General features: G+C 41.1%; 1 protein-coding gene across 3 annotated transcripts in view; it reads left to right on the forward strand.

Annotated features, from left to right (window-relative positions):
• ccser1 (coiled-coil serine-rich protein 1) overlaps positions 1-26706 on the forward strand; it is a 123331-nt gene extending 96625 nt beyond the window's left edge. For 2 of the 3 annotated variants that reach the window (XM_072681906.1, XM_072681907.1), the window contains exon 10: positions 22768-26706. In XM_072681906.1, coding sequence (XP_072538007.1) covers positions 22768-23283 — 516 coding nt within the window. In that variant the 3' untranslated portion in view covers positions 23284-26706. The remainder of the gene's footprint in view (positions 1-22767) is intronic. The other variant, XM_072681908.1, reaches the window with a different exon arrangement.
• Positions 26707-27167: the final 461 nt, after the last annotated feature.

Genomic DNA, 27167 nt, shown 5'->3' on the forward strand with positions numbered 1-27167 from the left:
ACATTTTGCCGGACATTGTAGAAGATTGCGTAGTGTGCAGGTTGTAAATTTGCAGTGTCAGCTAGGCTTTGCCAGAGAGTTGTAAATATTGTCTGTCTCTGTTCAGGTGTGACTGGACTGAAGTTTCATTCTATTTACTGAAAGGGCCACCGTGACACAGATTCCTCTTTGTTTGCAATTACAATCGCCCCTGAGGTCCTCCGGAATCAGTTTTATCATGGTTTCATAATAGGTTGTCTGTTAACTTTTTTTTGTTGTTGTTCAGCAACACCCAAATTGAAAATGTTATAAGAAAAACAGCTGCTGTGAAAAAAACTATATCATTTTTTTTTTTTACATTTATTATTAACTATTCCAATTACAAGATATATTTACAGTGCCAAAAAATCTAGAACTCATTAGCTCAGACTGACAAATGGAGGAAAAGAACCACGGAAGTTAAAACATGGAAGTTGATTTACGTGACGATTTACTGACTACAATGCATTGATGATGGGTTTTTGGAGCATCTTAATTGAAAAGCGCTGCAATCGGCACATTCATCAAAAGGGAGATTTTAGGGTTGTTCATCTCTGAGAATAGGCTGGATTTAGAAATTAATTAGCGTTCCATTATCCTCTGGACTGCAGACTGCGGCATGAGCGTGACGAGGGGAGAGCACTGCTGTACAGGGCTGTGTGTGCGTGTGTTTGAGAGAGAGGGAGAGTGTGAGAGAATGAGAGAGAGAGCCAAGCCAGAGGCACACTGAAGTGTGACAGAGGTCATGGCTCTCTTAGAGCTGTTTGGTTTTTCTGACCAGGCCAGGCCAGAGTTGCTGCGTTCTGGAACATTATATACCACAGTGACTCAGAGGCCATGTTTTTTTTTCTAGTAATGTACAGCACAGATACAGTAAATAGTAAATACAGGGAAGCACTATGAGGTTATGTGAGCTCAAGTATAAGAGGCAATAGAGTTATCAGGATTATTATGTACACCTACCTTGTAGCAGCACTTATCATCTGTTAGGGCTGCAACAAACGACTATTTTGACAGTGGAATAATATATTGACTATCATAATGAATAACCGATTATTCGGATGAATAATTCCCAAAAATTTCCAAAAGACTCTATGGAGCCATCAGCTTTTAAATTTAGCTTGAGGTTGTTTAATGCATTTGCTAACTAACAGTGACAACCAAGACAATAATTCTGAATACCTTATTCAGAAATGAACTTTCCTGATAATATTTAATATAATATATTTGAATGAACTTTCCTGCTAATATAAAAGATAAATAAAACACCAGTCAAAATATAATAGCAAGGATCTGTTGCTTTTTGTGTTAAATTAGTAAAAAATCAAAATTAGATGTCTGTATGTTCAAATATGTTAAAAAAACATGACTATAGATGACTAATATGGAGGCATACGGGTGGAAAGGAACTGCTATAGGACCAACACTGACAAGAGATGATTTGGGTGGTGGACCATTATCAGCCCAGCTGTGATGCCACATGGTAGTGGCTTGTTAGTGCTGCTTGAGTTTTTAAACATGCCGTCTCAGTTAAAATGTCAGTCAATGGTGGCACTGCGTTCAGAAGCTGACCGCTGATGAAGAGATCAAGATACACCATTGTGGTAAGTGTGGCAGCACACACTAACACACCACTACAGTGTTTGTCACTGCTGTGTTGAGAATTGTCAACCTAATAATAGCTGGTCAGTGGTGGACTGGGCCTACGTTGGCACCTTTCTGTTGACGGATGGGGTGGAGCAGGGATGTGTAAGAAAAAAAGTCAGTAACTGTACACCTGCCAAGTAAACCCTGCAAATATGTGTTGGTGTAGCTGATAAAAAGGACAACGGGTGAATACCTAACATGCTATTTAGATATGTGTGAATATGACTGGTTATCTGAAAGAGCATCATGGGCACATGCTGGAAATACTGGACGATTGTGTGTGGCTGTTCCTGGACCTTTAGTGTGAGACAGAAAACTGTTAATATAGTAAGTGCCAGACTGTTGTTAAGAGTTGGCATAGCATTATATTTGAATCATTTTTATAGATTATTATTCCACAATACAGTTCAGTAGGTTGTACGTTGGCTACATGTTACAATCGAGTGAATATTAAATAGTGAGCATAGACTAAATACTGTATCTTATAGACGAGGCAAATATCTGGAAAACCTGGCAGATGGAAAATAAGAGAGGACACACAGGTTCTTCCTGTTGTCTGACCAAAGTCTTATAGATTAAAAAAGAAGCTGTTCCATCTAACCCTCAACAGTTTCCAGTGCAGGTGCACCCCAATCAGACCATTTTGCCAAGCTGTAATATTAGAAAACAAATATACACTCAAGGAGGAATTTATTAGGAAGACCTGTAGATCACATTGATTCAATGATCTAATCAGCCAATCATGAGGCAGCAGTGAAATGCATAGAATCATGCAGATATGGGTCAGGTAACGTTCACTTCAACCATCAGAATGGGTCAGTAATGATCTCAGTGATTCTCAGTGCAGAGCATGATTGCAGATCAGGGATTTTTTAAGGTACAATTCTAGAGTCTTGACTCTGAACAGCAGAAGACCACTTTGGGGTCCACTTCTGTCAGCCAAGAACAGAAAGCCGAGGTTGCAGTGGGCACAGACTCAACAGAACTGTACAGCTAAAGACTCCTGAGCCAACATCGCTTTAAGAGTGATGAGGGGAGAGACTGCCATGTACCCACCCAGAGAGAGCAAGGCCAACTGTGTTCGGATTCTCATGCCACTGATGGCAAAGCAGCATGGCTTGGCTTTCGAACTTGCGACCCTCAGGCCATTGTGCACTAGACCGCTGAGCCACTCTAGCCTGGTCTGGTAAATGTTCTATTGGCTACGTCCAGCATGATAATTCACCATGTCACAAAGCAAAAGTCATCTCAAACCGGTTTCATGAACTTGACAATGACTTCAGTGCTCCTCAGAGGAGCCTTCCCATTCACTAGCTGTAAATCCAGTAGAGCGCCTTTGGGATGTGGTAGAACGGGAGATCCGCAGCTTGAAAGGGCTCCTGAAAAATCTGCAGGAATTGTGTGACACAATCATGTCAACATGAACTAGAATCTCAAAGGAATGTTTCCATCATGTTGTTGGAATACATGCCATGAAAAATTGAGGCTGTTTTGAAAGTAAAACAGGGCTCTACCCAGAATTGGTTTTCTCTTCCTAATAAATTGCTCTGTGAGTGTATAATAGAGCAGAATCTGGTATTATGTTTAAAAATCTAGTGCATTGAGAGAGAGAGAGAGAGAGAGAGAGAGAGAGAGAGAGAGAGAGAGAGAGCAAGATAGAGAGAGAGAAACATTTTTGATGGCATTAGAAAACAACAGAGTTATAGAAATCAAACTGATGTACTGTGTACTGTGTGCTTGTGGACAGTTATCTCAAGGGATAATGTACAATAAGAATGGATTATAAATCTGCACAGCATGAAAATGCACATGAGATCATATAACCAAACAAATTGCTTTTTCTTAATCAAGTCAAGTTCTTTTAGGCTTCTTTCTTTCATTCCTATATTGCTCATTAAGTACGCATTACAGATATATAAAGAAGTTAAATCAACATACATGTGGGTTTTATTACTTCATTATCTTTTTATTTAGTGTCCTGGAGCACAGTGTCTGCTGAAGAGAGTTGGTCTGGCCAGAACTATTGAGGATTGTGTTTATTGCAGAAATATTACAGAACAACTTCTTCTAAACTGAAAGGTAAACTGAGGGAAAGAACACAGTAAAGAAATTGACTGTAAATAGAGGACTTTTGGCGCAGCAAGATTCAGTATGATGCCCTGGACACATGTGAACCTAAAGGCATGATCCTGTTGTCAGGATCCTAAATTCATTTTTTTAATACCTTTGTTGATGGCTATTGTTTTGCTGCACCTTTTAAACCATGCTTCTCACAAGTATCGTGTTGGTAAATGCGGCTAATGTTCAATTTGTGTGATTAGCTACGTCCTTAGAATATTGTGATTGCATCAGGGCACATTTTGCGCCTGTGATGCCCTTTTGAGTTCAGCTGTAGGAGATCAGACAACTTATGTTGTCGTACATACTGGAGTTACAGCCAGCAGTGTCCTGCCATGCAGAATGTCAGTCTTCATGATCGCTTCCTGTTGTCATTCCCCACTGAGCCATGCTAACTAACACACAGTCCTGCTGACCGATACCTGTGTGTATTCGTGTTGGCGCCAGCATGAGTCCATGCGCATTCCTGGCCTAGCCCAGTGTCCTAGGATGAGGTTGCATATCCATCACTTTTTTGCAGCACGTAGGAAGGCAAGCCCAGGGACCCGCTCCTCTTTCGCTGTGCCCTCCTCTCCACCACCAGTGGACAGATTCAGGACACCGCTGGTTCATTAGTCAAATCAAAGTAGGGCAGGTGCAGCGAACACCCAGCTTCCTATTCTGAATCCACACTTATTGAGGCATCAGAGGGAGTGTGCGTATACCGCCAGGATCATATGTGTTTGGACAGTGACACAATTTTTAGAATTTTGAATTTTCAGCTTTAATTCAAGTGGTTTCACAAAAATATCACATTAACCGTTTAAGAATTACAGCCATCTCTTACACGGTCCCAACATTTTCACAGGAGTCAAACATAACTGTACACTTGACTGATATGTAGTTTCATGGCCAGGTCAAATGAAATCAAATAAAATATTATAATAATAATTTATTTTAATAATAATAATCAAAGCAAATAGTTAGAGTCCCTGTAAAACCTCGGCGTAGTCGGTAATAGAGAGACGGCAACTAGGGCAGAAAGCAGTAGCTGGAAGGTGGGCAGCTGGTCTGACGCAGGTAGCAGGAAATCCAACAGTCAGTCTTCCATCTTTGTCAGGCCAGAGAGGTGGGCAGTCATTAACTAAAAAAATGTAAATTGTAGGGAGTACAGAGAATATGAACATTACCCTGAGTGTGGCTGACAACTCCAGCAGATCTGACTATAATAGCCTCACTAAACAGAGAGAGCCAGAAGGTAACACAAACACGGGAGCACCCTGAAACAGTAGCATCCATCTGCTCCACCGTGCTACTTGCCTGCAAGTGGCGAGTCAAACATGGTGGAGGCACTGTTATGGAATAAGCATGTGTGGCTGCCAGTGGAACTGGATTACTGGTGTTTATTGATTATATGATTGTTGATAGAAGTAGCAGGATGAATTCTGAAGTGTCAAGAGTTGTACTTTCTGCTCAGCTTCAGTCTAATGCTGCAAAAATAATAGAACAGTGCTTTAGTGTACAGATGGATAATGACCCAAATCATCCAACGAAAGCAAGCCAAGAAACAAGCAGCATCTGTAGTAAAGGCCTGGCAAAGAATCTCAACTCAGGAAAGTCTGCATGTGGTGAGGTCCAGACTTCAAGCAGTGATTGACTGCAAAAGATTTACATCTAAGTATTAAACATAGCGTTCTATTTATAATTGTGTTAGTTTGTCCAATTACTTTTGACCTGTGAGATACTATTTTAAAAAGCCTACATGTCAATTAAATCTTGATTGTTTCATTTCAAATGCATTGTGGTGGTCAACATTATGTATGTGTATGTATAATACACTCACATACACATTGATCAGCCATAATATTACCACCACCTGCCTAATATTGAGTAGGTCTTCACAAGAGCTCAGAAGTAAGTGGCAGATCCTTGTAAGTTGTGAGGTAGAGCCTTCATTGATCCCATCAGTGAGCCTTGACCTTGTCGCTAGTTCACTGCTTGTCCTTTCTTGAACCACTTTTGATCGATACGGACTACTGCATACCAGTAAATTCCACAAGACAGTTGTCTAGCCATCATAATTTGACCCTTGTCAAAGTCACTTACATCCTTTACACTTGCCCATTTTACCTGCTTTTAACACATAGCCTTCAAGAACTGACTCTTCACTTGCTGCCTAATATATCACATCCCTCGACAGATGCCACTGTAGATGAAGATAATCAATGTTTTTCACTTCACCTGTCAGTGGTGTTAATGTTATGGCTGATCGTTGTACACTCTTCATACTGGGCGGACTGATTGTGGACTTTTTTTGGTGGATACTTTGTCCTCCAAATGCTCATTCAACTTTAGTTTGCGAGTGCTGGGATGGCAGCAAATTGGCATTTAGCATTCTTTTGCCATGTGCATGTACATTTGAATTTTTCATCTCGTGGATGCTGAGAGGACCCCCGGCCCTCAGAATCTGATCTAACACAATTTACTCCGGCATTAATGAAAAAAAAAAGCAACAACATGAATATTAATGGAAGATTCCCTTGCAATCTGCACATTCTGAATAGCCTTGAGGCATGTAGTAGGAATATTTTGCAGACAAATATGGAAAGTGAATATTCAGTGGTAACATAAAATCTGATAAGCATAAATTGTTTTATTTTTTTTACGGGATGAGGCAGACCACCCACGCAGATTTATATTAAGAGCAGTGGAGACAAATACGCAGATTTCAGTGTTTCCCAAAGAAAGGATGGTTGTGAAAGCAGCTTCCTTACCCAAGGACAAGTCCAGAATCAGGCGGTTAGGAGGGAACTGATTTGTAGCATGTACAGTTTCCCATAACGTCACTACCCCAGGTGCTTAGCGACTAGTGTCTTGCTGCCTCTTGCTCCGTTTCCACTTCTGTAACCCCCCCCCCATTCCCACTCTCCCCCTGGGGGCTGTCACTAGCTACAATAGTGGTTATTAATGAGGGCTGTGTGGGGGGAATGGATTGACGTGTGCAGTAGAAGCAGGCCGGCAGCAGAACCCTGGCTGGCAAGCCCCCAAGGTGAGGTAGACATGAGCCAGGCATCCAGAGGGCCAGTCTTGCCTTCACTCAAACCATCACCCAGCGCTCTGTGACATGTGATGGCTCTGCTCAGGAGACCCGTGAAGGACACAGTGTTCTGTTCATTCTTCCTGCTTCCGCATTTCCCCATTCTCTGTGTAGTGAGCAACAAGCGGAGAATGAGAAGTTCACCAGAAGCCTGTTGTTTCAAGCAGTCACTCTTGTATTATTAAATTATGTGATTTTAATTCCCACCAAAGGAATGAGTTACATTGAGGGTTTTTTATGCTGTACTATTAGTGGGCAATTATTTAATTGATGACTGAATTTCAATTCCTGAATTCCTAAAATACAATTCAATTCAACAGTCAATTTCCAAGCCTGAATACATTTTACATTTAAAAGGAAACCAGCTGAAAACACGCCCATGAGACACTTGACAGTTAATTTACTTAGAAAGAACAAGATAAAATGCACAGGTAAGGCTAGTATTAGCAGTTACATCCAGAGCTTGCTAATCCACAGTGCCAGTGAAAGACACTAAACAGAATCCTGATAGCTATACTAGAAACACAATCATATCATCAGCATTTTGGTAAAACGTGTATTGTACAGTTTTCTGTAAACAGTTCAAATTGAGGTTGAAAACCGTACATTAGTAAGTTTTTTACCCCCATTTTAATGACTTAGCACACAATCTTAGCATAGAACAGGCTAGGGGCGATAATGTAATTTAAGCAAGCAAGTAACGTCTGCAGAATTATCGCAGTAAGCAATATTATTGTGCATGGCTGTAACTGTAATTAGATTAGATAGTTTATGTGTCATGAAATTCAGTATGTAATCAGTAGTTTTGGTGCTGCATGAGGAGTAAGTGTCTCCTTAGATAAAGTTAAGCTGAAACTACAACTAACCAGTACAATATTTTCTCCTTGGTGGACTACGTGCCAACAAGTTAGCCAGAGAAATGTATTTTTACTGCTTCTGGACTTACCCTTGGTGTTTTCTGCACAGATGGCAGTTCTCAGTGTTCAATTTGTAACCAAAATTTTGCCAAATTGACACATTGGTCCCCTTGTTCTGAACAAGCTCATCTATTTTTCTCTCTAACTCCCAGTCGTTTCGGTTCATTGGTGAGCGTGTGAAGTCTCATGGCTATTTCTTGTTTTTAAATCATGCACACCAAAGTAGTTTGCTTGCCACATCTACAAGTTCCCAGGTGTTGCTTATAAAGAAATATGTTTTCCCTTGTTATAGTGAGGCACTCTGGAATTCAGCTTTAGATGAATTTTCATGTAGTTCCCTGTGGGAAACAATTTCACCGCTCACTCATCAGAACCTTTGGAACACTGGAAAGGTATGGAAAATGCAAAATGTTTCCTTAGGCAGTTTGTCGCACTGCCCAACAGAGACATTTGTAAATTTGTTCTGCCTCTACCTATTGCCTTATTAATTTTAATGATAAAAGGATAAAATATCATTTTGCAAGCTGTTCATAATTAAATCAGTCTGTGGTTTGTTCTCCATCGGCTTTGTTTCCCAACACAGCGATCGGTTGCTTTGGGTTACTTGCCAGTTACTACTTATTTTCAGTTATGTTGCCCTGTTGACCAGGCCTGGTAACAATAGAATTAGGCGACATTAGTGCATATTGAATACAAATATATATATCATATTTAATCAGGCCTGAATCAGTGGTGAATCGTGATGTATACCATCTTTACTTTTAACTGTATCTTTTTGTATTATCCCAGAAACTGTGTATTGAGATTCACACTCCTATAAATTAAGGAATGAAAGAATTACACAATGAATTACAGTTACAGTGGCTTAGAAAAGTTTGGGCATCCCTGGTAAAAGTTTTCTTACTGTGAATGGCTTCATGAGGAGAAGATGCAAGTTTAGTGTATTACTTTTAAATTAGTTTTAATTATTTTGTAGAATGGAAAAATAACGTTTGGGCATAAGGTTAGAGCTCTTAGATATTTTTTACTAAGATCTCAGACCTTAATTAGCTTGTGAGGATTACGACAAGTCTTTGTTAGGAAAGGCCAGGTGATCCAGATTACAAAGCTTCATGAAAGCTCCTTAATCCTTGTCTCAACAATCAGTAGTCTTTGGCTTCTCTAAGCAGCAGCCTAGCACATACTTTCTTGGTCATGTTTAGGTCTTTCACAGAGAATTGCTCATAGGGTCGCAAGAAAGGTAAATCAGAAACCCTCGTCTGAGTGCAAATGACCTTCAGAGAGATTTAGCAGACTCTGAAGTGATCTACGCCTGTATAAATGACTTTCTTTTTTTTGTGTCATCCAAAAGATCATTTTCTATGCCCTCCCTATAAAATTCACCTTTCAGAGGTATTCAAAGAAGCGTCTAAACAAGCCTGATGCATTCTTGTGGACGGATGAATTTAAAATCTTTAAAGAATTTCTTGTGATGGATCATTCTTTGGGCTTGTGCTGCAGTCAGTGGCACAGGGAACATTTGTCTGGTAGAGTTAAGAATCTAACATCTGGTGTAATTTTACAGCAGGAAAATGACCCTGAACTTCGAAATTCACAATGTATCTCAAGAGGTGCAAGCTGAAGGTTTTGCTGTGGCCCTAACACTTTCATGATCTAAATGCCATTAACAATCTGCGGATAGACTTAATAATAATCGTACAGAACTAGAAGCCTTTTGCAAGGAAAGAATGGGTGAAAATCCCCCAAACAACTTTTTTGTTATTAAACGTCATCTTTAACTGTATGCCTTTTGAAAATCAGGGGTGCCCAAACTTTTGCATGCCACTGTCCATTTGTTTTTTAGTGCTCAGTTTTTTCTTTTATCTGTTTGTTGCAAAGTCCAGAAATGGCCAAAGTTGCACAGAAATGTGAAAGCTGGTTTATCTGTCCTCAAAACAAGAGTATCTGTTTATCTGTCCTCCGTCCAAAAACGGCATCAGATTAAGACCATAATGAAGCATCTCTCATTCTCTTCCAGTTACGAACAGAGGTTTAGAATATGGCACTTAAGACTGAATTTCCCCACCTTTCATCTTGTTTCAGTGAGCTATGGGCATGAAATGAATAAGGAATCACCCCGTTCCTTTGTTATTGATAGCATTACCTGAATCCTCTAAAAATGAATAGCTGAGTGGCCATGCCAGTCTTTACAGACTACCAATTATGTTGTTTTGCAGAGGGCATTTGGTTCCTGCACAGATAAATAAAAGGTGAATGAATAGAACATGATCACCAGGTTGCCCATGTTCAAGACTAGAGTTCTTATCCAGCATACCAAAAATAAAAAAAGTGTCCTTCAGCACTGTAAATTGTCATAAATATACAAAGTTAGTGTTTGAGATAAATTGAGAAATGCGTTAACCCTGTCACTGCGGGTCGCACACTGCCCCTAAGGCCCCAATATCACATGCCTAAAAAACTGAGTCTCTCCTGAGGATGCACTGGTGTAAAAAATTAGTTGGTGTAAAGTAGGCAAGCCCTCCAGCGCTCCAATGAAAACAGATCAGGGCTGACGTAAACCAGCGGAGCTTCCGACAGAGCTGTCTTTGCTGTGTCTTGTGTATACACAGCTCCAGCAGTAAGGAAAAGCATACAGCTGCAATTTTATCCCAAGTCTAAAGCCATGAGTCACACTCCCAAAAAAAAAAAAGAAAAAAAAAGGCAATAGCATTTGTGAAAAACTTTTAAAATGTAGGTTAATGAAACTGAGACTTTGAACAGTTGCTGTTTTTTGTGTATCTATGAAATGTTTAATAATTCAAACTAGAATTGCCTCATTAAAAAATTATTGCAGAAATTGCCTCGACAAACCTCAAATTTGCGGAAAAAAAAGTTAATCTGAAATGTGCTGTCTTGCGCCGGGTCCCGCTCTTCTGAAATTGCCCTGCCTCCTCCGCAGTGTTGACTCAGTAAACGACTGCGGCTCCAGCTGTTGACTTTAGCCCCGGCTCCGGAGCTACGTGCTGGTAGGACATCTGAGGCTAGGCGCTGCGCGAGCCGTCTCGCAGCACGCCACACTTCTGGCTGTTAGGACATGTGTCCTGGTGTAGTTTCACACCTGACATGAAAGTCTGTAGCAGGAGCGCATGGGACGCGGTCATCACATCGATTTCGTCGGAAGCCCTCAACCAAGCACGGTAATAACAGCCATGAGAGGGTGACAGCTCACTTCTCCGCAGGCTGACACCACAGCAAATGGATGCGAGCGGTGGAGATACACAAACAGCGCAGCCTGAGGGCTCTTAGGCCTTTGGCTCCGTGATTCACTGTCTACCTCCGTGCCGCCACTGGCCCAAATGGAGCGCAAATTATGCAGTATGCCAGGTTGCTGATGGGATGTGCAGCTCCAAAAGCCATCCAGCAGTTTGGGCTATTTTGGTTCACAGCGCTTTCAAGGCAGTCAAAGCTGCCTGCTATTGCTTTGCCTGTTTATGATAAGCAGAATTACACTTAATGAAGGAGAATGGCTGTGCAACTAGGACCCATCACACATTTGTTTCATGAATTTTGTCCTCATGCTTGCAAATTCATGATCGTCGCATGATAGGCTGGCTAACTCTAAAAAACAGAATCAAAACAATACCTTTACCCAAGTCATTTAAAAGACTAGTCCACATATGCTCCTGTTTACATGCACCCGAGCATAGTCTGCTTAACTACTGCATAAACTTTCTCCTCATGATGTTTATATGTGTATGATTTTCCCTCATGTTTTGGAAAGTGATAGATATTTAGCAAAGATCCTGTTGATAGCAAGCAAAAAAGAAATAACGTGAAATAGGTGTAAGACGGAACCCCCCTACCATTGAACCAGAGACATTATATAGGAGGAGACCGGTCACTGGTGGAAATGTGACTAGGAGTTCTTGTAAAGCTCAACACAGCATCTGTTTACGGATAAAGTCCTGCCCATTAACAAAAAGCCAAACGCTACAAACATTGGATGAGCTTTTTTTCACATTTGATCAGTGTGTTGAAATACGACTCTGAAAGAGTTCAGATCTTCAGATTTGAGTATTTTGGTCTCTCCTCATTTCTCATTCACAGAGACAACTGCTCTGAGGTGTTGCAAAGATGCCAGCTGACCGAACAGACTGTACAGCCTGTACAGACTTTGTATTGAACAATGGGTAGAAATAGTAAGACAAGTAGACAACTATTTACTAGAAAAAATAACTAATGCCAACTGACACCACAGAAACAAATAAGGATGAATAGATCTGAGTACAAAAATACTGTACTGTTTAAACACACTCTTTTAATCAGCAAGTCTACCCTTGCTGATAATGTTATTATTATTATTATTATTATTATTATTATCTTCTTTTCTGCCTAAATGCTGTCATGATCATGTTACTTTCTTTCTGTGAATTATATTGTATACTACGTGTATTGTGAAAAAAAAAGGATATAAAAAAAGATCTAAGGATTGGGTGCATTTATATGTGTAGGTCAGTTCTCTTGGTCCAGGCCAAAGCAAAAAAATACACGTCACTGTATTTTATTTCTTAGCGTTCTCACTGACATATTTGTCGTCAAACCAAAAGTCATATGAATAAAAAGCCTCAACAATTTGGGCAGATTTTACTTATATTCGCAATATTCAGTGAACTTTCTGAACCATGCTGGGCTCTGGCCTAAGTGAGCTCATGTCTTGCCAACTGTCATCTGTGGAAAGTGTGACAGACATATGAAGGATGGTTTATCTTTACTTAAAACGACAGAGTGATAACTTCAAATCCTAATTTAAAGATCTCCTCTTCCACAAACACAAATATCCTATCAAATAAAGTCGTAGGATACACGCCTCAGACAAAATGTCTCAGTGTTTCAGCTTTCCCATGCTTTCGTTTTGGCGGTAACTGAATCCGCTTAAAGTTTAGCGCTAAGTGATCACATGAGGTCATATGGTACCATGCTTTTCCCATGAAGCTGGGTAAAATCACTGGTGATACATGCTGACAGGTGTCTTACTACTTTAATACACAATAATTTGTGTGCATTCCTATGTGTTTGTATATCAAGTATTTCATATTGACTGTAAACGTGCCTCAACCTCATTTAAAAAAACTGTCAGTTCTATAATTATCAAGTCATCAAACATCTATAAGTTTCAGAAATTTGTACTTTCCACAGGTGACAAATGTGTTTGATCCGTTTAGACTTCTTTAGTCTGTATTGCTTGTTTTCTCTCGCACGTTAGGTCTTAGATTGACATTGGTCAGATTATGACAGTCGGACCATGTTCTTTACGTAGGGTGACCATACATCCTCTTTTTCCCAGATATGTCCTCTTTTTGGGATCTAAAATACTTCCTGCTGGGATTTTTCTAAATTGCATAACATTCCGTCTGGGATTTAGCACTGATTTGACGTCTGTGTTTGCTGTGTACAGAATTTTGCCGCTTTAAATATTCCACAGTTGGTGTTATATATCCCTGCATCTATATGCAACCAGTAGTCATTAACTGCCACCAACTGCTTCCAAGAGAGAGAGAGAGGGAGGGAGAGAGAGAGACAGCAAGAAAATTGCCTAAAACCACAAATGTAAATAAATACTAATCATTAACCAAAAAAGAAAAATCCTGTGGTTTTGTCTTGATGGAACTAAATGGACCAAATATTTTGAAAGGCCCAAAAGCATTGAGCTTCAAATCAATAGTCAAATCAGTCGCGCACACAGTTATAGCCTGTTGGGACACACCATGAAGACTAAACAGTCTCTAGTGAAACTGTGGTGTTATTTAAGCAACCATGTTTTATGGATTTTATTATTTTTGGATATGATGGTATAAAAATATGATGTGTACAGTGTATTTTTTACTTTGACACCTTGAGTTTATATGAAAACAAAAACATAATTTGGCCACATAGGCTATTAAGGCCATTTATTAGTAGGGCTGCAACAAACAAGTATTTTGATAATAATCTAATAATTATTCAAATGAATATTCAGATCATGCATTTGCTAACTAGCAATGAAGACAATACAGGTAAATACCATAAGATTCACAGTTTATGCTTAATTAGTTTTTTCATAATTTTTGAGATCAGAAAAAAAGAAAAAAGGGAGATAAATGTAAGGGAGTCATTTTAGCTTTCAGTGTTTTGTGTTCTTCTGTGTTTGTATTAGAGACCTTATTTTCATGAAGTCTGTCCAGAGCCACAATATCATTGACAATATCATTGCAGGATTTTATCCGTAATCAGTAAGCTGATTGGCTCTGTTGAGCATTAGCCATGTAACTCCCATTCATATTTTAACCAGTGACCGGCCTCCTTATTTATAACGCCGCTGGGTTTGACTTACATGCAGTTCTTCATTTTACCCTCAGCCCATATCCACATGAGACTCCCACAGTCTCACACTGATATAACTTCAGACACCAGACTCCACTGCCACCCGTGTCAGACTAGCTGCCCACCCTCCTGCCCTGCTACCTGCTGACTATGTTAAAATGTACATGGACTCTATCTGCCAGTGTTATTATTGCCACTATTAACTGTCATTACTCTCATTATTCTTAGCATCACTACTATGATTATATTAGTTATATTATGATTATATGCTAATTTTGCACACCTGATCAGTAGAGCAGTATAATAATAATTTATAAACAGTTCTGACCAGAGGAGGATGGGTCCCCCTTGTGAGTCTTGATTCCTCCTTTCTCCAGCTATGACGTAGTTTTTCAAGTTAAGTAAAGAGTAAAGAGCGCGATACAAGTACATGTGTGGCCTTATGCCACTATAACACGCAATGACATCACCAAATAATCAACTATTAAATTGGTTGCTAATTTGGTCGTCGATTTTGGTTGACTACATCAATTATGTCATAGATGCATGATTTAAAAAATATTGCATATAAAAAAAAAAAAAAAACTCCCCCAGACCCTCACACACATTGTCACGGTCCTACAACTTAGGTCCTTTAGCCACAACATCATAACCACGGCAGACGCCTGTGTGTCCCAAGTGTCCTCTTTTTTGAAAAATGAAATATGGTCACCCTACATTACATGATAACGACTTAATTAGATATCTGTCTTAATTAGTCTAATGTCAAGCCTTTGGCACTCTGTAAGCATAGTAAATGACTTGGGGTTCGTATCTGCCGTTCGTATGTTTGCAAGAGCACACTCGCCCCCATCACATGCACACATGTATACACACACACACACACACACACACACTTTGTCAGTGGAGCTGACAGTCCTTAAAACAGGCAGCTGCAGCTTCATGGTGACACCCAGGCAGCTGCAACGTGCTCATCAGCCTGCGAAGACATCTGCCACAACGGCTGATAGAACCTCAATTTATGGCTGCCTTTTTCTTCATCTCTTCCTCTTTTTCCTTTTGATATATATTTCCTTTATTGTTTATCCAGGTCCTGTGCTGTCAGAGAGAACAAGACAAGCACTGTAAAGAATCTTATCTCTCCCAAAGCTGACAGCTGTTTGAGGGAAGGCAATAGGAGAAAGGGCTTTGAAGTTCACTCCACAACTCGGCATATCAAATCCAAGCTCCATCAAGCATCGTCATCGAGCAACATGCCCTGACTCCCTTCAGCTGAAGCTTCCCTCATATACGGCAACCTCTCTTTTCAGACCCCACCCCTTTCTCCCATCCTCCTTCTTTTCATTTTATAAGTCGCACACTTCTTCTCACATCTTTGTTAGCCTCCCTTTCAACCCCCCCGTTTTTTTATATAACACCATTGAGTAGATACTAAAAAAAGGATAAACCCTACTTAAAGCTAAAATAATAATAATAATAAAAATTTAACGAGCTAAACAATGGTAATAGATACATATTACAGTAAAGGTACTTATATTCTCACTCTCTTTGTCCTTAATATGACCGAAAACCGACTGCCCCCGAAAAGGAACTGACTGACACCTGACTGACATGCAAAATTGTTTTGCTGTGACATGTAGCAGCAAGCGATTTTCAAACTGGAGCTGCAGTAAAAGCAAACAAAATGGCATGTGTCAGCAAACACGCAAGGACGTCTCACCTAAAAGCTAAATGCTTCATCCCGCACAGAACACTTTTTGTTCCATCTATCTACTATAGTAAACTCCGGAAGGCTCAGTCGTAGTAAGTGCAGCGTGGAACTTCTTGCAAAAGTCCCTTCAGTGCACATAAGTGAGTACGTACAGCACATGGATAGCCCATGGCTTGCAGTAGATACTATACGCTCCATATACGCCCGAGGATAAGGTTAAGGTGCATGTGTCAGAATTCAAGTAATATATAAATAAACAACAAATGGTTAAATAATGCATCCTACATAGAAGCTGCCTAACAGATACACATGAATATATTATACAGCACTGTGAAAAAGTCAGGGTGGCCGTGAATACAAGGTACTCATTCCCTGGCATTGTTAAAAAAACAAAAAAAAACCCCAAAAAACAGAAAACACATTTGATGGAAAAAATTATACAGAAGGTATTTAGTGTCCCTTTGTAACGGAGTAGAACACGTTATTATTCGTAGTGTCATGTTGCAAAAGCATTCTGGCATTGATTGATAAGACAATGAGTATTGCCTTCCCTGTCGTCGTTTGAAGTTCTGAAAGTTCCCCCGCCTTTGTCAACTAGCAGACATAACAGAGAATTTCTTGTTGCGACTCGTACATCAAACGTGGACGAACCTCTGAAAAAAAGGAAAAAAATTAACAAAGAAATTCTGATGTTTTTATGCTAATATTATAGACAGTCATGGAGTTTTTCTTCCTTTATTTATTTAATTTTTCATGTACGCAGTTTTGAATGAGAAGCGATTAGCTGAAGAACTGTGTTCTCATTGGTCTCTCATCTGAGTTTGGGAGTTGAGTGTCTGACTTTTGCTGAGCCTTGAACCTTAACAAGTCAATTGGCTCTTTTTTAAATGAAATGCATGATTTTCTATAGTACAGCTGCCATGTTGGACATTTCCATTCATTTGATAATGAGAATGTGCTAATCTGCTATTCCCTTACGCCTCACAGTGGAAGAATGGACAAAAAGACCTGTGGGTTTTTTCAGATCTGAGGTGAGAGGAGAGCTGAATCTCTCGAAGATAAAAGCTTTAAGTGCTGTCTATATGTTGAGAGGCAGTGTTGTGGTCCACCAGGTCTTGGACAGTTGTAAGGCGTCTCATTTTCTCTGCATGTTTGAACCACTTTACAGTTTTCCAACACTTTTCACTTACTTTCCTTCCAATTATCATTTACTTTCTCCTGCAAGTAGATAATCTGATCTCCTCAGAAATGTCTCCTGAACGGAGTCTGAGAAAGCACAATTGGCCGTGCTGTCTCCGGGTGGGTAGATGGCGTTCTCTTCCCTCACCACTCGTCAAAGTGATATTGGCCGGTGCAGGCGCCTGTTAGCTGTTGCGGTTCCTCTGGTAGCATCACCGGCTGCCTGGCAATTGTCGCATTGGCAATTGTTCGAAAAAAGGCGGTGGTTGGCTTTGCATGTATCGGAGGAGACGTGTGTTAAGTCCTTACCCTCCAAGTGTTCGGAGCGTTGGTAGTTTTGGGGGTAGCTGTGAACAGGTGGGTTAATTGGCACTACCAAATTGGGAGGAAAAGGGAAACATCTAAGGACTCTAAGGTGTTTTCTTTAACATTGGCACTATACTGAATATCAAAAGTCTCAGACAAATATCCATGTAAACCCTCAAACATCTTGTTCACTGCACTTCAAAAACCAACCCTCCCCCTCCATAGTGTCACAAGCTGAGGCACAGTGCCAGGCTCGAGCACATTTAGCCTGTGAGCCCATCAAAGCTCGACTATTTAGAGGCGCTGTGTTCATTAAGGCTGAAAGACAAGTCGTCTTCTGTTGTTTCTTTCAGCAGTTGTAACAGAATGTTCATTAGTGTTCGGTTAGATGCACTGATCAGCCACAACAATAAACCCCTGTGAAGTGAAGTGAATAACATTGGCTATCTGGTTACAATGGCACCTGTTAAGGGGTAGGATATACATATTGGGTACCCAAGGCTCATTGATGCACATAGGGAGCCCAGGCAAGCCTGTCTGGTCCAATCCCACAGAAGAGCTACTGTAGCACAAACTGCTGAAAATGCTGTAAATGCTGGCTATGTCTAATGGGTCAGAGCTGTTCTGGTGGCATGACGGGGACCTACACATTATTAAGCAATGTGGTTTTAATGTTATGGCTGATCAGTATGATAGAAGACCTGCTCGAACACCCTGGGAGGGAGACCTTCAAGTTGCACCGAATGGAAATGAGAAATTCTGAGAAAGAATCCTGGGACTGACTAATAAAGGCTACAATTATTGAGGTGGGCTGGCTGTGTAAAGGTTAGACTAATTGGAGCTATCTCTGGCTCTCGTTTTGAAAGAAAAAACAAGGTGTTGGCAAGGTGTTTTTTCTTTTGTAGGTGAGCCATCATTTAAGGGATCTCAACGTGGCTTTGATTTGAAAGGGCACAGAAACAACATACATCTGTTAGCAAGGTGATCGGGAGACTGAGCTGGGTTTGACTGTTTGCTGTGTGTTGCATATTGTAACAAAACAAGTTAGCCCCCTAAACCCACAGGGCTCATATGTGGGCCCACACTTCTTCAGAGTTCTTTATTCTTATTAATATACCTAAAAACCTGCACATTAGTTACACTCATGGCCAAAAATATTGGGACTCCATGAACGTCTTTAGAAAATGTTCCAGTTCTACCAGAAATTCCTTTCCATTAGAAACATGTTTAGTTGTTTTCTACACAACACTAAAAAGCAGAGGCAGATGGATGGACTTGACCGGATTATTGGCACCCACAACCTAATATTTGGTAGCACACCCTTTGGAAACAATAACTGAAACCATTAGAAGTTGATTGAGGTTCTTTAGCCTCCATTCGATCAGTCCTGTGTTGTAATCCTCCATCAGTTTTACTCTTCCGTCCACGTCCAATGAGGTTAGCTACAGTTCCATTGGTTGTAAACTTATTAATGATATTGCGCACAGTGGACACAGGAGCATTGAGATCTCTGGAGATAGACGTGTAGTCTTGGGATTGTCCATACTTTTCTACAATTTTGGCTCCCGCTTTTTTCCATTGAAACTGATTGAAGGTGTTTTCCTATCTGTGCCATCTGTGCACCCGCCACAAATACAAATTAATAAAAGCATATTTATATATATATATATATATATATATAATTTTTTTTTTAATTTTTTTTTTATTGTTTAATAATTGTTTACAGTTCATTTCATTGGAGACTTGTTTGGAATGGTGTCAGCTCTGCTTTTTTGTGTTTTTCTATTGCAAACAAACATAACCATATGAATACCAAAGCAGTTGTAACTGCCACAAATTTCTGGGAGAAGTGGTGCAGGTGTGCCAATATTTTTGGCCGTAACTGTACAAAAATGTTAAACCAAACTTAGTTAACAGAATGAGAATCGTGCCTAAAGATGTGTTAACTTACTATTAGAAGTTTTTTGCTTTTCTTGAAGCAAGTTTGCTAACATTTTAAATTGGAGCCGCTCATTTATTTTAACATTGTATATGCTAATTAGGTCCATTAGTTATAGTTTAATAGTAGCTACTGAATATCTTCAAAGTTATTCGAAGATTAATACCAACTAGAATGACTAGAGTCAGTGTTTGGTGGGGCTTTACTAGTGTTTAGTGGGGTTGCTTTAGACGTCATTTTTGGAGTTCACAGTCGACACCTTGTTTTGAAGCAGACTTGGCCATAAATACTAGTATACGAAAAGTTTGCTGCTAGGAAGTCTAAACTTTGTCTGTGTGGTGGATAGCACTGGCTATTTGTCCCTGCGCCCGGTGACAGTTTGGCCAGGCCAGTGGAAAGCAGCCGTTGCTCAGCCTTTGCGACTGTGTGGTCTTCAAGCACTCCAGGCTCTCTCTTTCTCTCTTTCTCTGTTTTTCTCTCTCTGTATCTGGCAGCTTCTCTTTATCATCGCGAGCCGGGGCCGCTTTCTGCAGCTTTAGACGGCTGGCGCTACAGGAGCTGCAGGCGGAGAGCTTGAACACGCGCCTGCTTCTGCCTCTGACATTTGCGAGACAGTGACAAAAGATAGCAGTCTAGTGTGCTCCAAACTGCAGCTAATGACTTTCTTTCCCTCTTGTCTCAATGAAAACGCCAATGAAGGAACATTTATCATTTAATGCGCCAAGCTCATCCGGGAGGGCTGAGGAAAATGAAGCGCGCCTGGCACTGAAAGCGCCGCTGTTGTCTAAAGACGACAATGGGCTGTTGTCACTTTTTTTTTTCTTTCTTGATTCGAGAGAACTTGTGTGTTCGCAAAAGAAATGCACCTTTCAGTATCTGTTGTGCATCATTCTATGGTTGAAAGTGAAGGGGAAGAAAATTGATGTCAAGTATGTGTTTCCCTATACAGGATGATTTTGGTTTTGATATTTGGTTGATTTTGGGTGGGATAATACATAAGCTAGACATCTGTTGATACCGTCCACTAATCAATCATGCATTAAGCCCAGTTCACAATGCAGATGGATTATTGCCCGTAGCCTGTGGCTTCGTCTGGAAACTGGAGTATTTTGTTGTGCTCTAGGTTTTTGTGAGTGTATGTGTGTGTGTGTGTATATGCATGTGATCTGCTGCAATTGGTGTGTGTGTATGGGTGGTTTAATGTGTGGCGTACAAGCATACTATTTCTTCCTGCCTACTGGGTATAATCAGCCAGAGGGGCTTTTAGCAGGAGCGTGCCATTAGCGCCGGACTGGTTTCTTCACAGGCTAATAAAGACCCAAATGGATTGGGTCCGTTAAATTACTCTGATTTACTCCAGTCCCCTGTTTTCGCACAGTGTGACTTGTGCAGGTGTACAGGTGTGTGTGTTTGTGTGAGTTTGTGTGTGTGTGTGCTTGTGCGTGTCTGGCCTACTTCCAAAGCAGGCACAAAACTGCTCCCTCTCTTTTGTCACCCACTTTGATGCCTTTATGTCTTTGTGTATGAGAAGCTGAACCACCGCAGAGTGTGTACTTGAGAGGACACCAACTTTTTTTAAATCTTGAACTTCAGTCCACGTCCACACTTACTTGTCCTGTATGAGTTGAAACTGCGACTGGTACAACCTTTCCTTTTGCAAAATTCATTTGCTTTCCTTTGCACTCTCCTCTCCAGAGCACCTGCATCCTTGTAGCTTGTCTTGCAGTGTTTTAAAATTTTAAATTCTATTAGTTAAGCAACAGCGCACTTAATCAACTTTTTTTCTCCCTCAAACCACAGTAGATTAGCATGAAGCAGCTGAAGTTACTGTCATTGCAGTGCTTGTTTCATAACTCAGCATGTGTTTAGCCCCATCCACCTATTATCTTCGTGGTGCCACATTCAGAGACATTAGCTTTGCCATGTTTAGGGCATTAAAATCTTCCCTCAGAGTGGGTACGAAATGTGCATGTTTACAATGGGTAGATACGATACAAGCATGTCCTATGTTGGGTTATAGTTGGGAACTGGAGTGTTTTGTGGGCTACTGTGTTGTTTCTATTAATATCTAAAAGAAGTATAATGGTGCCTTTATTGTTGGGTGCACTGTAGTAGTTTCTGAGGGGATGCAGAAACATGATAGGAGGAGGAGAACTGATTGGGATAGCTTTGTAAAGGCTAATGTGAAATCTGTACTCTGTATTTTTTTTTTTTACGTTCCTCCCTGAAAAAAATTAGCTAACTGCTTTGTTGGTTAAAGTGGCCTTATATACCAATTGGTAATTTTTGCTACTTGGCTCCTTCTACAGTTACAGAGTGTAACTGAAGATACTGACGAACATACAGTAGTGAAAGAAGCAAGTGGACTGACCCGGTTAAGTAATATTTTACACAGAGGTTTTACACAAACATGACTTGGGTTACGCAGCATTATGCAGTTCTTGCATAGTAGCAGTGTTCCGGGACGAAAGTGGCAGCGATACAGATGCCGTTCTTCCTGTTACAGATCAGTGGAAAATTATTCGGAAGCTGTTATTGTAAGGTGAAATTGCATATACTTAAAAATGTCCCCTTGTCTGGAGATACATAGTAGCCAGAACCTAAAAAAACACAAATGTCTAGTTTTTACATCTCTCTTCCTAAAAATCTAGCCTCGTGGAACTGGAAATAACTGTCTGAGGGGTGTTACTAAATTAGGTTTCCTTCTCAGACAATACTGTAAGGAAAAGGTGAGTGAGCAGATTCTAATAACTTAGTATTGATTTTTTTTTTTAAATCAATATTTTTTTAAAAAGTCAACTGAGGTGTGGAGTATGTTCCTATTTATAGAAACAAAGCCAAATAACATGAAAAAGGGGAAGAAAAATCTACAGTGTTTGAGCTTTGTAAGTTAATGTTTGGTACATATGAAAACAAATACAAAATCAGCCCTTTTAGCTGATAAAACAGCAGAAATAGCCAGTTTGTGTAGACCAGCGAACTTAATGATAGTCCTGAACACCCCCTCTTCTGCACATTTTCAAGTTTTCCTTGCTTTAACACACCTAATTCAGCTCAGAATTGTTATGGCTTCCTTTACTGAGCTGAGAGAGCTGGGCGTCCCCCAGAAAAGAATTGAGAACCTCTGGCATAACCATTAGTAGGTTAAAACACTGCATCTTTCAGCTGGTCATTTATTTTGTTGAGTATTTTGGTTTTTTTTTTTTAACTGTGCTGCTCATTAACATTGTGAGTAATGAAGGCATGGTTATGTAAGTGAGGCCGTGTTGTGTGAAAAACTGAACAGGTGGCTTAAGCTCCACTGTGACTTTTTATTTTTTCTTGCTTGCGGCACCTCCCCGCAACACGTGCTCTCAGCCAGCTCCTCCACAAAAGAGGTTCCAGTTGGTCGGGAAACAATTAGAAGAGGTTCCAGGAACCAGAGCGAGCTTTTGTCAAAACGTCGCCGAATTAAGCGGTCTAATTTGCTCGGCCTCACTTTCTTTCCTCTTCCTTCTGTTTGCCACCATTTCAATAGGTCATTCATCCAAGTCGAGCCACAAGCCAAAACAGCAGCAGCAGCCTAACAAGGGAGCGAAGGCCGGCGCGACCGTCCACCGCCGAGCAGTGTAGAAGTGTTCCAGTGGGGGCAGAAGAACGTGCTGGACCTAATGGAGCCTGGAGCCATGGCGGAGGAGTAGGAACGCGGGAGGTGGTCCCAGGACAGCGCAGAACAGAATCATCTGAGGTGACGGCGCCACGTAAGATAGAGCATCTAGGGCCATCGCAGATCCCTCGCGCTGTGGCCGGCAGCAGTTCCAGCCTGCCCAGTAGAGCCAGCCCCTCGCGCAGCCTGTCCTCAGACAGCGAGAGGGGTGTGGGGCCACGAAGTGAGAGAGGAGCTCCGCAACGGCCACACTCCTCCTTCACGGGACGCCTAGGCCAGCCGCCCCGCGGGCCCCTGTCCCTGCACATGTATAGCCGCAAGAACGTCTTCCTCCAGCACTCCCTCCACACGGCCGAGCTGCAGGCTCTTGCCCAGCAGGACGGCTAAAAACCACACACACACCCTACACACACACACACTGTCCAGTTCATACTCATCCAACAAGACAAGAAGGATTCAGAATGGGTGGACAGAAGTTAAACAGAGAAAATCTGAAGGTTGTTCATCATATAATTGGCCCTAGCTTTTTGAGTTCACCAAAAAGACAAGCAGTTTTAACTGACAAGCATTGACTGAAGGGGAGGAAGCCAGTCTGTAATAACTAAAGAGAGGTTATTAGATTATTGGGGAAAAACTGTCCTGTGAAACCGTTCCTCCACCACCATTATTTTGGTGTGGACAGTCCATTTTAGTGCTAGCATTCTGCTGTCTAGCAGCTGCTGTCTACAGTGTCCAAGATTCTGTCAATTGTGTCATTGTCAGATGAGTGTGAAATGGGCTACCCGCACACACACACACACACAAACACACTCCTACTCAAAGAACTTCTGCACTCATCATTCCATCTGCCTCCCTGTAGAGGTACTTTACACAGCTATTTGACCTCTGTTCACTTTTCTCGAACTTGTGAACTCTTTCAGCTTTTTTGTTTTATTTTTTTCCTCTCAAGCCTCAATTTGGGTTTCTCCAGCCAGTCTAACCAACAGCTCAGCATGAAGCTCTGTTGGCCCTTTTGGACCTGCACAGGTAGACCTCATTAGCTGCTGTGTGTGTCAGGACCAATACTGCTCAGTGTAGAGCTGCAGAAGCCAGTTCACACTGACCCTGCATTCGCTGCTGAAATACTGACCTGGAAGAGAAATCGTCCAGCAATGTGACCATTTTGCTCAAATTTGTATCTTTTTTTTTTTTTTATCTGTGTAGTAAGTGGTACTACAGTGTGTCTGTGTGCACCTACTTTAGCTTAAGCATCTCCAGTCATTCCCAGTGGTGCTCGCAGTAAGCAAATTAACAGCAAGTGTTCCTGAGAACAAACAAACGCACTTACGTCACCGTCTGAAATGAACAGGGATGTCAAGAGCCAAAAGCCCGAGGACTGATAGAACTGAACGATGCTGTCTCATGTCAAATCCCATGACGCAGTAGGGTTGGAGGTATGTACACAGAGTGGACGCATTAGCAAATCGCCCTTGACGGTACCCACCAGCACATTTTTTTGCACCAACAAACACGACACTGCAGGCCCACGCACATGTTGCCAAATCAAATCCTCTCGCCGAGTGAGGGGTTTTAAAGCTCTTGCTGCTAGGTGGGAATTATGCGTGTGCTCTCAGACCCCTCTTAGGGAATTTAACACTCATTAACCTTTATTAACCGCATGCTACTATCTCTCTCTTTTTTAATACTGCAACCAGAAATTGAAGCCGAGCCTTTTTGTACAGTGACTGTGCGTAAAAATTACAAAATAAATATAGCTTTTACAGTGTTTTAACAGAAAGCAGTGGCAGACAGGAGCCTCAAGTGAACACCACTGCCTTCTGTCTATAAATGGACACCAGGTGAGTCAGTTTTACTAACACTACACTCTTAAGAATAAGGGTGTCTCAAACGGTTAGCCATAGAAGGAACACTTTGTTCCTTAGCTCCTCAGACCCTGTAAATAGGCCCACACCTTAGGTATTCACCCAGAAAACTACATTCTACTCATACTATTCATAATTAACGTCAGTTTCATAGGCCCTAAAATAGAACCCTGTGGGACACCACAGAAGATGCTTAATAGCTACCAAATACTTCATAGTAGTTTCTGCATTATGATTAATAAGAGGTTCACTTGGTTAAAGAACCATGTTTGTAATAGAGACATGTGAGTACGAAGAAGGCCTGAAGAATCATCGCTCGCTGTAAACAAAAAGTGGTTCTTCTATGGCATTGCTCAAAGAAACACTTGAAGCTCCTTTATTTTTTAAGAGTGTAGGAGAAGAGAACACTGTTTGTGAACTACACACACTTTGGAAAGTCACTTGTCTCCCAGTAGACATAAGATATTTATATGAGGTAAAGCACACCCTCCTTTAGTTCAGAGAAATGTTTGGCCAAATTTAACCCCTTAAAGTCACAGCAGTAGGTTTAGCTATTAATATTAAGGCTTATTATCGAGTAAAAACAATCAGTTATTCAGAAACTGCTATCTATGTAAGGAATGAGCGTGAGAAATTGACGTCCGGGTCCACAGACAGATCCATGGAGTATAAGGATTAAAAAAGATATTTTTAAAAATATGAATAAATCTTATTTATCATCAAATGTTGATTATAATGTGAACAAAACTGCCATGGACAGCCTCTTAAGGAATTCTGTGCACTCTGTTTGGAGGTGGTCTCAGGGAGCCATGGCCTTGGCCTCTTTCTTTTTCCTTTCACCCCCCCCCCCCCAAACACCGGGACAGCTCTGGCCACTTCTCTGTGGATCGGGATGAGCAAGGACAGTTGGAGGGGAAGGAAACCCTGAAGAAATGCAGTCCCATCCATCCGGCAGGTCTGCTCCCCGAGGTCCACTGCTCCACTTACAGCAATCTGCTGGGAGCACCAGCGCTCTCTCTTGCTCTTTCTCTCTCTCGCTCTCTCTTTCTCTCTCTCAGCCCTAGTTCTACTGCTCTGCCTGATTGGACCCAGCTAGAGAGAGATAGAGACAGAGGGAGAGAGAGAAAGACAGAGAGGAGCTTTAGCATGGTCTCACCATCACCACGCTGTGATATCAATATCATCCCTCTGTGAAACTGGAACGTGTGTCTTATGTGATTTAAGAATGACCTTGCAAGAACAGAGACTGCATAGTCGTCCAGCCAGCCTATGAGGCAGCACTTCCCTTGGCCATTACTTTCGGCAATACTGTTTGAATCATGCGTGGACTCCAATCGCCGACTGTGGGAAGCCAAATGCATGTTAGAAATCGTTCACTCTTGTGCCATCATTAGCCTGTTCCTGCTCTTCAATGTAATAGCCATGATGGTGCAAGAACGGGTCATTTTTAGTGCAGATGAGAGAGAGGGTGGGTTAATGATTTTTGGGGAGACTAGAAATGCAACGGTGCAACGGAACTCATGGTCCTGTAAATGTGGATAGAACATTGTACGTGCAAACGAGTCTGAACTGACTCTCACTTTAAGTTCACTAGGCTAGCTATTTATTACACGCCTTATTTATTATGTGTGTTATTGTGAGATTTCACTTGAAGGTCTTATTTTGTACTCGAACCTTTCAAAGACCAGCGTCCTCATAAAGGACGCTTGTGATGTATTGGAATGGTTATGTACATCCTGCTGAAGAACTGACTGTAAATTATGTATTTTCCAAGATGTACAGGGTTCGTATCATATTGGCACTTTGAAGAAGTGATTTTAAACCATGATGATCAAATGCTAAAAATTTAATGGGAGATGTTCCTGTACATTTTCTCTTAATAGTGGTTTTCACAAATAACGGTCTGATTTTCACTGAATGTAATATATTAACTCTCATTAAAGACAAGTAAAGACACTTGACTAAGTAGACTCTACCCCACTTCACTTTTCCATTAACATTCAATGTGATCTCTGCTTCTTTTGGGAATGGCATCTTGTTTGCTTTTCCAGCTTTTATGCAAACCCTTAAAAGTGTATCCTAATATCTTACTGTGGGTATGAATATTAATGAAGCTACCTAAATAATCAGCTTGACTGAGATATGTATATATATAATCTGACTGAGGAGCTAAATAAGTTTAATGGGCTGTGATGATAGAAATGTATTGCCTCACTACCCTGTAGGAGTATAAATGCTTCCCACCATGTAGGGTCAGTAGGCTCAGTAGCGAAAGCCCTTAACTCGTTCCTTCCTTGCAAGCACTATGAGAACTGGAAGCATGAGCCATTGCGCTTGATATTTAGCTGCCCACAAAATTGGGTCCTTTGCCGGAATGCTGCGGTGTCGTCCCTGGCTTTGGGAATATGC

This window comes from Salminus brasiliensis, chromosome 6, assembly GCF_030463535.1.
Source record: "Salminus brasiliensis chromosome 6, fSalBra1.hap2, whole genome shotgun sequence".
Taxonomy (NCBI): domain Eukaryota; kingdom Metazoa; phylum Chordata; class Actinopteri; order Characiformes; family Bryconidae; genus Salminus; species Salminus brasiliensis.